General features: G+C 45.2%; 1 protein-coding gene across 1 annotated transcript; it reads right to left on the bottom strand.

Annotated features, from left to right (window-relative positions):
- Positions 1 to 14,086, bottom strand: rnf139 (ring finger protein 139). Its single transcript, XM_063185431.1, has 6 exons — positions 13,781 to 14,086; positions 11,165 to 11,757; positions 7,892 to 8,134; positions 3,563 to 3,850; positions 2,216 to 2,449; positions 1 to 1,684 (listed from the first exon to the last, which is right to left on the bottom strand). Exons 1-6 carry the CDS (start codon positions 13,941 to 13,943, stop codon positions 1,121 to 1,123), a joined length of 2,085 nt encoding a protein of 694 aa, XP_063041501.1. The 5' UTR covers positions 13,944 to 14,086; the 3' UTR covers positions 1 to 1,120.
- Positions 14,087 to 14,839: the final 753 nt, after the last annotated feature.

Raw genomic sequence — 14,839 nt, 5'->3', positions numbered from 1 at the left:
TCACTATTAAAGATTATTTTTATTTACATTAACTTTAAGCCAAAATTAAAATTTGCACCTTTTCAGAAGCACAAAAAAAGAGGATGAATCAAAAAATTCCTTCATCAACAGAAAGTGAAAATCACTATTCCACAGAATAAATCAAAATATTTCACTTCCTGATTAGAATACCCTAAATCAGCACCCCAATACCAGTTGCTTTGCCTGCAGCCTTAATTATTTTTTTTAAAAGCACGTTCCTTCCTCAGTTCTCTCCCCTGCCAGACAATGTGTCAAATAACCGGGAACAACAAAGCAAAAACGAGCATTTGCAAATAAAAGAAAATGCCAAAATCAGTGGTTGCCATCAAAGTCTGTCCGATGAATGGAACTGTCCAGTTGAAATGCAGATCAGAATGGTCAAATATGGCCTGAGTAGAAAAAAAAATGTAGTGATGGGTTTTGCTACTCCGTTTATGCCAACATCTAATGTCCAGTGGCCTTTAAAAAATAAAAAAACACTGTAATACAGCCTCCTCTTTTCTAAGGGAAGGAGCATTTTTTTTAATTACATGTACAACAACGTACACAAATTTTTAAGCAAGGTCACACAAGAGACCAATAGAAATGGTACAGAGGTATATCAGTGATTACAGTAGCATGTCACGTTAAATCAGACCTCTTGTTCTCTGCTTGTTGCTCCCCCGTCTTCCCTTTGAGTTGTCCGACTCAAAGCAGCGCACGCACACACACGCACACAAGCGCACACACACACACACGCACATGCGCGCACGCACACACACTCCACAATGTCCCCAAGAGGAGGAGCAGGAAGAAGTAGAAAAGGAATGTGCGTCTCTCACTGACCCTCCTGCAAAGCCTCCTCCACTACGGCCAATCCTGGCATAGGCACTCGCACCTTTAAACATTTAAACCTCCACAAGCCCTTTGAGAAACGAACACACAAATCAAAAGAAAAACAAAACCTAAAAAAAGGAGACAAAGAAGTGACTTCCCTGATGTTGACAAAAATTAAGATGGTTTAACTTAAATAATAATATATTTTTTAAAATATATATTTTTTTCTTTTCAAAGCTCCAAACTTTCTTTGTATTTTTTTCTCTCTGTAATTATTACATCATCAGTCGCCGTTGGAGTCTGTGTCGTCATTAATGTAGTCCTCCTCTATGGGTGTGTCACCGTTTAGTGTCCCCCACTCCTCCTCGTCATACTCTATACTGTCATTGTCCTCCAGCAGCTCGTTGTCGGCCTCAGCCGCACCTCCTCCTCCTCCTCCTGCTCCTCCTACGCCTCCTCCCACCACACCTCCCGCTGCGCCACCGGCCGCCCCGTCCGGCCTCCCCTCCCCGTCCTCAAACTCCTCATCCGGGTCGCCCTCCGCCCCGGGCGCGGCCGCGTAGCCGTTATTGTTGGAGAAGGCGGCTCTGTCGCGCCCGTCCTCCTCGATGTACACCTTCTGGTGGCACATGGGGCACGTGTCCTGGATGTAGAGCCACTTGCGCAGGCAGAGCGCGTGGAAGTAGTGGTGGCAGGGCGTGATGCGCGCCGAGGTGGCAAACTCCTGGTAGCAGATGGCACACACGTCCTCGATGTCGCGCAGCTGCTCGCCCTTCACCTCCGGCAGGGAGTTGATCTTCTTCACCGCCGTGCGCCGGTTGATGAACGTCTTCCAGCCGTTCTTGGCCTGCAAGGTAGAGGTTGGTCCATTAGTTTAGTTTATTGAAATGTCCGCACACTCGCTCCCGTTTTGCTTTTTTTTTTTTCACAGTTAACGCTTTCATGCTATTCTTGTGTTGGATGTCCCACAACACTACCTCTTCACTTTGCTGAGTTTATTGCCAATAAATCATCTGTAGCTATTTCATAGCCAAGACAAGAACAATATTAAATAAGATTTGTAAAGACAACAATCATGTAAATGAATAAAGTAACATTTGAAATTTTAAAACATTTTAATTAAGGGCAGAGATGTAATGGTGGGCCCTCTATTTAAAGCGCGACAGGAAAAAGTGCGACAGGAATAAAACTCAGGCCACCGGTGTAGCAGTTGAGTGCCGTTGAGCCACGGCTGGGCCGATTTTTATAGCATACATTTATTTTGAGATAAAACAAGTTCACTATAGAACGTGCCTGTAGGACAATTTTGTGAATGCAAAAAGTAAGAGCGCATTGGGATTATTTTATTTTTTTACTAAATAATTCAAACAGCACTTGCCTGCAGGTAGATGTTAAAGTAGGCGTGCAGGCACATCATGCAGGCGCGGATCTTGCTGCCCGACTCAAACATCATGGTGTAGGCGCCGTTGCCGAACATGATGACACCGAAGACGAACTCGATGACGTTGCCCGTGGAGCGCACGTAGTAGACGTAGTCATCCAGCCGCTCCCACAGCACGTTGTGGTAGCCGTCAATCATGAAGAGCGCGTACACCGTCAGAGACACCACCACCTAAACAGAAAAAGTCAAAAGGTTAAAATCTAGAAACAGAATGCTGTGGTAGCTGTCCGTCATGAAGACCGTCAGTGACCTGAAAAATAGAGGTTAAAAAGTTAAAAAGAAACAAAGTTTGCCCACTTTCAACCTAGGCAGAGCAACGTTGGGGGGGCTTTTCCATATCCAAATCCCAATTGCGAATGACAATGACCTTTGAATTGTGCATTTACAAGATATTAAATAACACTATGATCATCAATGACCTCGAGCCTTGCATCGTAAGGCCACACGCAACAAGAAAGGATGGAAGGGACTTGCTTGACTTGCAACCACACTAAATGGCCAATGTAACGTCACTCATGTAATGACGGTGTGCAGAGGTGTGAGAGATGAAGAGTATCCGCAGAAATACACCAGCGGCGATCTGAGCGAGTCGAGCGACGGAAGTAATTGACTTTGTATTGAGTCGCGCGACAAAAGCGATTCTGGAGACTAGAGCGATTTGCGCGACAATTTGAAGTTGAAATCTTTTCAACTTTCTATGACGCGGTTCGGCGACAGCCAATGACTGTATAGAGGTCAGTGACCACATGGGAATGATTGAATGCTTTGCCTTCTGCCTGTACGGACATACTCTAGTCTCCTCAATCGCTCGTATCGCTTGCTGCTGCACTCTGTCGCTTGAATCGAATCGCCGCTGGTGTATTTCTGCGGTATCTGATGAGTGTGAATGCAGGTGGGTTGGTATGGGATAGGGAGACTTGTTAGGTAGGTGAGTGCAAGGTTGTGCTGAGCCGTTGTACCCAGTTTTTTTCTTTGTTCTTTTGGCTTGGCAACTACTTGTCTTAAAATGTTCCAACCCTGTGTTTTCGTCCGTTGTGGATATTCCACTTAGCTACTGAAGCACCCATCAAAACATGTCAGGTAGCACCATTTGAGCCACGGCTGGGGCCCAAAGAAAAATTCAAATGATCATATTATCATTGTCAGTTTTCTAATTCCCTTGAGCCTAAAGGAATAACTCAACGTACATATCAGGTAACAACATCAAACCTTGTGTCCAGTTGAAAGAAACTCAACTGATAGTTATTATTATTACTGTATTATTATTGTCAGTTTTGTAATTACCTTGAGGCAGAGCTCGACGCAGAAGGCGGTGACGGCGAAGAGCCAGGTGTTGAGTGCGTAGTGGTGCCAGAGGGCGTAGCTGAGGGCCACGGGCAGCACGAAGAGGGCCAGCGACACCAGCAGCACGGGCAGGTGGCGCCGCACACTGAGCACGTGCGAGGCGCTGAGCGACATGAGCACGGGGTCCGTCATGCCGTGGATGAAGTGCAGGATGGCCGTCAGCAGCAGGCACATGTTGCGGCTCAGGCGCACCAGACGCTCCTCGGGGTCCAGCCCACTCAGGCCCGTCTGCAACATTGACAGACAAGGGTTAAGACATCAAAAATCTGGAACCGCACACTGTTGGACTTAGTTTTGCTGTTTTTTTATTTAGGTGAACAATGCGTTTCGCATTGCGCTTCGTCAGGTTCACTACTAAGGGTTAAGACATGTTGGCCTTGGAAGAATGACTTTTATGTTAACCTGTATGATAAGCTTGTTAAACACACACAAAATTTTTTTCCTTAGAGCAGGGATGTCAGACTCAGGCCCGGGGGCCAAATTTGGCCCACGGAGTCATTTTATTTGGCCCGCTACATCATTTCAAGTGTGTATTACAGTTGGCCCCCCTACACATTAATGTATTTTAATTAGGGATGGGCATTATTAACCAATTAACCGATGATTGATCATTAAACACTTAGTCAAAGAAATTAATTTTCGCAGACCGTTAAACAAACAAACAAAAAACCTTGAATGTAGGTCATTAGTGCACGTTCTCAATGCAATGCATTTCGCTGTTACACCTACACAATTTGGGCAGCAGGGAGCAATATCTCACCATCACCGTACCCTGGCTTGACTTGCGAGCTTCCATACGTTACATGCGAGCTTCCATAGAGCGGGCTTTGCCTAACCATGAAGAGGTCTCGGCGAAGTGTGGCGTGGGACCATTTTCGGTTAGAAAATGACAAAGTGTACTGTAATTACTGCAATGTGACTAACAAATACAGGTAATCGACAACGACCATGATGTATCACTTGAACACTGCGCATCCAAGCCTTGTAAAAGACGGCAGTGATTCATCTCAACCTATCCTCGCCTCGATGTCTGCACCGTTATGTACCTTCGTTGTTGGCTCGCAACTTGAAGCCTCCCTCGTTAGCGCATTGCGCACCAATTCAGGTTTAACTTTTCTTGTTAATCACTTGACACTTGTGTTGTTAATAAAAACAAATCCTCTAAGAAAAACATGATGTTTTTGATGTATTTTTGTTATACAAGAGTATAGGGCATGGTGGGCCTAAATGTGTGCTATTTTTAATATAAAAATGTTAATGGTTAACCGATTATTAATCATTAATTCTCCCGACGATCGACGAAGAAATTTTCACCGTATGCCCATCCCTAATTTTAATATGACTTTAACATGAAAAATTGGGTGTCACATGCTCATACAAGTGCATAAGTGATGTCTTCCACTCTTTTATAACAGACTGTGCAGGCACATTTTAACTACAATATCTGATGGGACTGAGTGTTTAAGATGTAAGCATTTGAATATTGTAAGCATGTGTGTGCATGCACAATTTCAGTGCTTTTTGAATAATGAGCTCGGCCCACGACTTCGTCCCAGATTTAGATTTTGGCCCTCAGTGAATTTGACACCCCTGCCTTAGAGGTTTACAAAATCCTCATCAAAATAATCTGCTAGTATATATATTTTTTAGGGGCTTTTATGCCTTTATGTGACAGGACAGTCGAAGATGGTGACAGGAAGCGAATGGGACAGAGAGACTGGGGAGGATTGGGAAATGATCCCGGCCAGACTTGAACCGGGGTCCCCGTGGTGGGCATACGAGCCCAAATGTGGGGGGCCTAGCGCGCTGCGCACCTCCCGTCCTCTCCTTTTGCTTGTGGTCACATGATGCGAGGCAAGACGTCATTGAAGATAAAAGTTTTATTCAATATCTCGCAAAAAGCACAATTCAAAGGTCGCTTTCTGACTAATTTGCAGTGGGGAAGTCGAATAGGGAAAAGCTCAAAATGAGTAGTTGGACAGGTGCGTAGGACATTATCCCAGAGTGGTCGTCATTCAAGATTAAAGAAATGCTGCACACTGTCCATAGTACTACCAACAGACTTTACTACAGTGTTTTGGTCATCCGACTTTCTTCAGGTAAAGGAAAAAGTCCCTTGATAGTTGTTGTGCCTAGGCTGACAGTGGGAAAACGTATTGTTTTCTCTATGAAGGGGGACGACACGAGCACAAGGTCCCAAGCAAAGGGAGAGGACAGGAGGTTGTAGAGTTGAACTCAGGTCAGCAATAGCTGTATGGTGTCCCATTTTACCCAGAATGCAGAGAAGTAAAGATGGTGGATCGCAAGTTAGGCAAATGGAGGTTGATTTGTAACAAAACAGAACAATCCTGTTACACAACACTACCAATACCACCATGATGCCAATGCCTTGGTCTCCAAACAAAGACGCACGGGCCAAATCCGTCCCGGGCATGGCAAACATTTTGGCCCGCCATGAAGTCAGAACAAATGAAAACGTAAATGTGTGTGATTTTCAATCAGTAAGCTTAAAACTTAAGTGGTTCATATCTCTCCGAAGCATTCACAGAGAATTCGACCTTAATCCTAACAGTCTCATAAGAGACATTGACAAGAAGGGAAAACGGAAAAGCGAAAATCTGTTCTATGTCCAGACATCTAACTTGTTTCTCATTGGGTTGGGGTGTTGGTTTGGCCTGCAGGCTCACCTCCTCTACATAATCTGGAAAATAATTGGAGACCACTGCTGTACATGTTGTGCTGACACACACACAGGGGTGATAGTGAAAAAAAATCCTGAGCCTGAACTTTTCCCCCTGCTCTAACGACGACGTCAAGATACTGCATAGTGACGTAACGTAGGCCTATTTTGACACATTATTCAAACATTTAATAGCCTGTGTATGACCATTATTAAAGCCTGATAGTAGAAGAAAACCCTGAACCTGTAACACTTTCTGAGATAAGAATAACCTAATAGCTAATTATTATCAATGTTTTTATTTTTGCAAACTCTGTCAAGCCTGAAATCAGGCATGGAGCCTGAATACTATCAGCCCTGCATACACAGCATCATTCCGGTGCGTCACTTTTCGACTCATTGACCAGGTCTTGATGCCAAGCAGTGCCGGCTTATCCATGAGGGCCAGCGGCACAGTACCCAGGAGCACCAACCATTTTTAACCAGTGAGGGGGCACCACAAGACACAAACTTCACAAATGTTGTTCATAAAGGGAGTTCCAGTGAGGTATAGGGCACCACATTGGCTTTATACGGTCCTGATGGCAAGAGTAACTTATGCATTTGCCGTGCAAAACTGTCACGGTACTCAAAACCACGGGCTCATGGCAACATGACTCCAATGGTAGTTAGATTTAGGGAAGGGTCTAGGTCTAGGCAACTGCGTCAACATGACTGCTATGACCTCTGTGTCGAACATCCACCTGATCAAATGAAGTAAAAAAAAGAAAATTCGCCCCATTTTCGTTGAAATGAATGTTTGTGTTACCTATAGGTTGTAAATGGACTTTGGCAGGGCTATGTGGCTGTGCTGAGCTGACTGACCTGAAAGCTGTGAAAGCGAAAGTGAGAGCCCAACTGGGACTCCAGCTCTCATTGTCATTTTGACAAAGGACTCCACAGCACACAAATGCTCACTGCACACAACGAATTTGCATTTATGCCTCACCCGTGACCTGTTACCCATGATATAACGTGTAAATGTAGAGGGTTTGTCAATGGACTTTAGGACAGCCTTGCTCTAGTCTAGTGGTTAGGGAGGTAGTCTTAAAATCAGAGGGTTGCAGGTTTGAATCCCACCCTGACCTCTCCCTACACCTCCATCCATGGCTGAAGTGCCTTTGAGCAAGGCACCTAACCCCACATTGCTCCAGGGATGTACCCAGTACCCAATACCCTATTAGCAAAGAGGGTAGATTAATAAAGAGGATTCAAACCCTGCCCACCCAATGCAAAAGAGTGTGCTCAAGTTGGGTCTCCTAAGGGGGCGTTGTCTCCTCCTTCTCTTTTTGAGGCAAAAGTGCGCTACCGCAATCTATAGTGCTAAAGAGACTCAATTTATTCTCAACCTCAAGACTCCGAAGGTCTCCTAACCAAAGGTCTCCTAAATGGGCGTTCACCCGACATCACACGGATACCAGAAAAGAACTAGAATGACAGATCTCTGCTATTAGTAACTGTAAGTCGTTTTGCATAAAAGTATCAGCGAAGTGTAATGTAATGTAACTTTGGGGTATGAGAGGTTACGAGGCTGGGCTGAGCTGACTGACCTGTAGTGCCAGGATGAAGAAGAGTACGGGTGCCACGAAGCCGAGCCGCTTGTCCTCCTCCTCCGTGGAGCCGATGAAGGCCAGGATGCTGAGGCCCAGGTAGTGTGCTACCGAGGAGATGACCGCGCTCATGCCCAGCACCGTCAGCGTGGAGTCGCAGCCGCTGATGATCAGGTTGCTGAACAGGTCCCAGCACACGTCCCAGGACAGCGCCGCCTGCTGGCCGCTCTCGTGCCGCACCACCTGTCAGGAGACGAGGAGATAATGTGAGATGAAAAAAGGCTTTATACATGTAGTCTCTTTAAAAGACTTTCCTTTTTGTTGTTGTCTACACATCGCAGGACAGCGCCGCTTGTCAATTGGTCGCTCTTGTGGTGCAACACCTACACTACAATGACATGAGGAGATACAGCGTGATGAAACGAGGCTTTATAGGGACCGATCATACCAGGACGATTGCGAGGGTAGACTACAAAATATTTGATCAGAAGTGCCATTCACAGCGACCCCGCCATCGACAGTTCAACACGCAAAAATCTGAAGACTCCTTCCAGAGAGGGGAGTTTTGAAGACGACCCGGGTTGCGTCGCCATCTAAACACCAAAAAAGCCAAAACATGTTCACGTCCCATACACCTTCACGTCACACCACTCTAGTCTCTTTTAAGGATTTTTCTGGGTATTTTTTCCCCCTACACGTCCCAGGACAGAGCCGCCTGTTGATTGCTCTCATGGCAAGGAAGGCAAGTTTATTTGTATAGCACATTTCATACACAGGTGCAACTCAATGTGCTTCACAAAACTAACAAATGCAAAAAGAAAGGAAACAGGGAAGAAAGAAGGAAATAAAATTAGAGTCAAAGAACATTTAAAACATTAAGATAAAACATAAGGTAAAGATAATAATAATAATAATTAGAGGTGCACCGAAATGAAAATTTGTGGCCGAAAACGAAACTGAATAATAATTAATCACTTGCCCGAATACCGAAACAGAAACGAATATTACAATTCAGTTAAAAGTTATCAAAAGTAAAGTATAAAAAAGTATAAAAAGAGGTTTTTCACTATTTATAAATATTGCTTAAATCTACGGCTTACAATAAATGTTTAGACATGTTTTTGAAAGAAAATAAATGTGTATTTGAAGTCTTCAAATGTTAGAGTAGAACTGAAATTAGTGTCATTAATGCCCATTTTCGATTCATTTTCTATTCGGCCTCCAATTCGGCCACTCAATTGGCTTTCGGCCGAAAACCGAAAGTGTCTGTTTTGCGTTTTCGGCCGAACATTTTCTGTGGCCGAATTTTTGGTGCACCTCTAATAATAATAATAATAATAATAAACATAAACATTAAAAAAAATAATGATATATACAATTTAAGCTAGGGGAAAGCATCTAGAACAGCTTTATCTTGAGATTTAAAGCTATCAATAGTGGGTGCGTTTTTTACGTCATCTAGAAGCTGGTTCCAAAGCTTTGAAGCATAGAAGCTAAAGGCTGCCTCTCCACACTTTGTTTTGACTTTTGGAATCACCAGCAAATTCTTCTCCGTTGACCTTAGTGACCTGGTAATGCATACAGCTGAAACATATCCAGTAGATATGTGGGTCCCATTCCATTTAAGCACACTGGCCCACCACCTCAATGGCATGAGGAGATAACAATGAGATGAAGAGGGTTCTGGGTATTATTCTAACTCCCGTCCTCGACCTGTGCTTGTGGACTCGGGCTTTGGTGATGCACCTCCTCAGTGGAGAAAGCAATTAAGTTTCCCTACTATCAGCCTAGTCACAACTTTTGGGAGGCTTTTGTTTACCCATACAACATCCCGATTGCAAATGAAAAAAAGATCTTTGGATTGCGCTTTTGCAAGATATTAAATTAAACTTGTGTCGACAATGAAGTCTTGCAACGTCATCACAAGGCCACAAGCACAAGGAAGGAAGAGAGTTAGGACAATGGAAAGAAAATGAAGGGGGTGCTGTTGTGACTAGAGATGCACCGGATCCTGATTTTTAGGATCCTGCCGGATACCGGATCCACTGCTTAAGATCCTGCCGGATCCGGAACCGGATACCGGATCCTATGAAAGAGTTGAAACACATAGCCTACTTGCACACGTGGGCCCTTTTTATTAAGTTGGCTCAAACAATTTTTTAGACTCATTGGCTTACTGCCACACTGCCTGCAACGGCCGCTTCCAAAGGGCTTGCAGTAACTCCATGCAGCGATTGGGGTTGTGACTTACTGAAAAGCCTGGGCTACGTAAAAAGTAGAGATGCCCCAAATCCTGATTTTTAGGTAACTGCCGGATACCGGATCCACTGCTTAAGATCCTGCCGGATCCGGATAGTCTGAAAAACCCTATTATCCTGCCGGATCCGGAACCGGATCTTGGATCCTGTACATCTCTAGTTGTGACACATTGAGTTGGGTTGGAATGGAGCACAGTGCACTAGCACTACTCTTCCCAGTACCCATGGATTCCCAGGTTTCAGGGTCCTTTCCCAACCCCATCCCATCTCTCTCTATCACATAATTGCCTGTCATTCCTTCACAGTCCTGTCAAACAACATAAGCCCCTTCCCCAAAAACACGGACACGGACATGCGCACACACACCTAATACAAGACACAGGAGGGACGACAGATAAAAGGAAACATGTTGCAGCATAAAGTATGCACTCAACAAGAAACTAGTAAACGTATATATTAGCCCCCTAGATACCAGTTTAGTATTGTGTGCGTAGTGCATTGATAGCTCTTTTGCAAGTATGCACCTCGTTCCCACACGGCTGCGTGCATATTTTAAGTCACACAGCAAGCATGTCTGTCTCCAGCCTAAGACCCAAACCAGACATAACACAGAAGGTGATGTGAATTGAGCAGAAGCTTTTGCATGCCAATGTTAGAGCCCCTGAGGCTATCTTTTTTGTATTTTTTGGGGGCTTTTTGGCCTTTATTATTACAGGACAGTGTGAGAATAGACAGGAAATGATTGGGAGAGAGAGATGGGGCAGGGCCGGAAAATTAGCCCGGCCGAATACGAACCGGGGTCCCCCTGGGTAATGTGACCCCAAATGTGGGGGGCTTAGCTCGCTGCACCACAGCACGCCACAGCACCCCCCCTCAGCCAATGCCACAGAGGCTACCACTACCAGGATAGTCGTCTGCACTCCTGTCTGAGAAACACTGGACACTTAAGCAAGAAATATGTAAACATAAGCCTAGCTCACATCCATTCACACAACCCTCATCCCCAACCACATACCTTCACCACGTAGACGAGGATGACGGCCTGAGCGCTCATGCGCGTGAGCCAGAAGACGCGCAGCACGTCGGGGAAGCGGATGCGCTTCCAGGTGTCCTCCAGCAGCAGCTGCACGCCGTAGATGCGGTACATGTGCCGCAGCAGCAGGTAGACGTAGCGGCACGAGTAGTAGAACCACTTGAGCTTGAGCAGCAGGCACGCGGCTGTGTTGAGGGCCAGCGCCGTGCCGGACGCCACCGCCACCAGCTGCCGCACGTCCACGGGCAGCTCGATGATCAGCCCCCACAGCGGAATCATGATGTCCAGGAAGACGAGCGCAGCAAACATGGACTGGATGTTGAGCAGCACCACGTAGCCCAGGCCGAAGAGCAGCTGCACCACGGCCATGGCCAGCCAGAGCGTGGGCCCGTTGCGGGGCAGGAGGCGGAAGCCCAGCGCCGCCTTGTAGTAGGCGCTGTAGAAGTCGATGTGCGAGGTGGCGTAGTAGTTGATGAGCACGGCCACCGCGCCCAGCGCCACGGCCAGGAAGAGCGTGTAGAACTTGAAGAGGGCCTTCTGGGAGAGCACCAGCACCACGCTCGACACCACGATGCCTGAAAGACAGGGGTTTATTGGAAGCACAGTTTTTATTAAGAACCGGGACACATTTCCCCCCGGAAAACATGGGGTTCTTTACATTATCCTACTCCTCCCATACTCCCTTGTGCTTGTGGCCTCACAATGATGTTGTAAGACTTCATTGACCACAGAAGTTTCTCAATATCTCGCAAAAGCGCAATTCAAAGGTTGTTTTCTCATTTACAATTGGGAGTTGAATGGGGATAAGTCAACCAAAAGATATTGTGTCCAGGTTGACCGTGCGAAATTGTTATTGTTATTGTTTTCTCCGCAGAGGTGGTTCATCAGGAAAGACCGAGGCGACAAGCACAGGTCGAGGACAAGAGTTAGGACAATGGAAAGTATCAATCCAATGCGTACATTTTCGACTCATTGACCAGGCGGCAATATGAGAATGCATTTTGGGGTCTAAAGCTGCTGCACTCAAAACCACGCCATCACGGCAACATGAATTCACAGGGTTTGGGTGTAGGTCACTGCGTCAACATGACACGCGACAGGTATGCCCTCAGCGTCCAACATTGCTGCCTTGTCAAATGGCACAGAAAACTGATGCCAGGCCAGGGGTATGAGAGTATGCTGCTCTGGAGCAATGTGGAATAAGATGTCTTCGCTCAAACTCGACTTAAATCATCATGAAGGACAGCTCTTATTGTTATGAAAAGTTCATTTAACACAATATGAACTTTTCATAGTGATCATGTTTTATTGCCTTACACCTGCAACTGGACAACTGAAGGGTTGTGTCAAGGACTTTCATGTACTTGAACAGCTGTCATTAACAGCTCTTATTGTATTCAAATGTATAGTACAATAGTAATGCAATGAAGAGTTAGATGGCTTTCCTCAAGTTGGACTTCAACCGCCATGAAGGACTGCTACAATATTGCATTATGATTAATAGCTATTAACTAGTCCAAAGCAATTATTGTTTATGCACTCCTCCATCCGACCCCCAGCTGCATTATCCCTTGGTTGCCATCCTGTCAGTGTCACCATTCCACACTGAAACTTTACATAACACGAGTTGGTGGGGGACACTACTCCTTGGAGAAGTAGTGGGTAACCTGTGCATGTCGTTTAGTTTAGGCGTCCTAAACTACGGATGACCGTGCTGGAAATGAATGTATTGGGTATTTTAATCATTATTAGTACAGGACAGGAGATATGGCTAGAGTAAGAAAAAGCTGATTGCTTTTAGTCAGCCCATCACCACCCCCCTCTGAAAGCTATGTCGATGCACTTGTGTACTTTGTGACAGAAACACCAACTGCACACTTCTGTGAAGTGTGCAACATCGGAACTTTCCAGAAGCACCTGACTACGTTCAATTAAAACGTCCTACGTACAGGCGATGTGTTGCTTTTGTAACGTGGTGCTGCTAGTTCACTTCACACATTATGGTGTAATCTGTAGGCTATAACATCAAACATCAGAATCAGAATAGCCTTATGATTTCCTGCTGTCCAACCACAATAAAGTGGATGTGAAATGTTTGGGGATGACTTGAAAATGTGTGGACATACCGGTATGGCCAGCCGGTCTCAACAAATGTGTTATTTGGGAAAGCAGTTTCGAATTCATATGATGCAGCAGGTTGTTTTGGTAACTGCAAGTTACTTTTGCCTGGATGAATGATTTGCCGTGCCTGATTGAACAAAATTGTAGTCGAGATACTTCCCAACACAAGTGTTACATGTCTAGTGCACTGCCTAGGAGAGCTTCTTTAAACGTCATTGCCCAGGCAAACAGAAAAACTGGTTGTGTGTGTCCGGGAAAAACAAGGGCCAAGGTTGTTATCGCCAGCAAATCGGCTTTGGAGGTAGTGAAGGCCGAAGCTCATTTTGACAGGTGTTGCGACTGACTGGTGGCTAATGCTATTTAGCTAACGCTAGCAAGTGCAAAGCACAGACAGATCTCTAGTGGCAGCTACCTCCCGATTGTTGTTTTGACGCTCCACACTGACCATATAACAAATGTAATGTTCTGGTAACTTACCAAAAACTCTTATTAAAACCCTCCCAGCTGTCCCGGCCCATCCAGTCCAAGGATCATGGTAAGAATTAAAAATGGCGTCGATAATAAAGATGCACGGAACGCGGAGTGCCACATCCAGTACGGCCAAGGCCTGTTGGCCGATTCGGACGTTAGTTGACGCCATGGCACAAACCGTTGTCCCAGAGGGACAGGGTCCTCTCGTAAGAATATTCCGAAACCTTCAATTTCTACTAAAAGCTTCCTTCTTACTACTTCGAACACGTTATATTACCGGATCCCCGTGATCCGCCATCTTCGCTTTCCTCCTGTTGCTATGCGAAGAACGCGGAAGTAAGTAGAGCTTTTGAATTCTACGTAACGTCGGTAGCGACGTAAAGGTGTGGCCAAGCAACTTTTTGACAGGCATGCACCTTGCGTCAGACACTTTGATGGCAAAGAAGAGACATACTTTCATCATTGACTACATTTTACAATGTTTTGCATTATTTTTAATCATGAAGATGTAAATGCAGAGACACTGTGTGCATTCATCTGGGAAGGATCTTCTCATAACTTTTACATAGGCCTAATGTTTTAATCCAAACTATCAGTAACCTAAATTCTTAACATCACACCAAAAAAATGGCCTAAGGTGGCTGGTGGAGGAGGGTCCTTCAGGTGGAATGTGTACCTACTGTAAAGCTTCATACAGGTACAGACAGAGCAATGGTTTTCTTCATACCGTCTTTCCACTGCTCAAATAGTATACTGTATACAGACATAATATGGTTCAAACGCTTCATTTCTCTAATGCAGCAGGGTTTACTTATCTTTAGAGATAAGGTGGCCCAGTGATTACAGCAGAGTGAAACTGGAACTCTGTAGATGTCAAGACACCTTTTGACACCAAGTTCATTCTTGTTTGAATGAATAACTGTCCAACATTTTTTTTTACATCTTTTTTTAAAATGCCTGTATATGTATGGCCATGGGTATAATGTATGAATGTAGTCTACTGTATGTGTATGTTTGATCTGTCTCGGAATGCATGGTGAGTGCATTGTGACAGGTTCATTTATT

The sequence above is a fragment of the Engraulis encrasicolus genome, chromosome 20, assembly GCF_034702125.1.
Source record: "Engraulis encrasicolus isolate BLACKSEA-1 chromosome 20, IST_EnEncr_1.0, whole genome shotgun sequence".
Lineage (NCBI taxonomy): Eukaryota > Metazoa > Chordata > Actinopteri > Clupeiformes > Engraulidae > Engraulis > Engraulis encrasicolus.
Note: the sequence above shows the minus strand (reverse complement) of the source record. Positions and strands in the feature narration are given on the sequence as shown.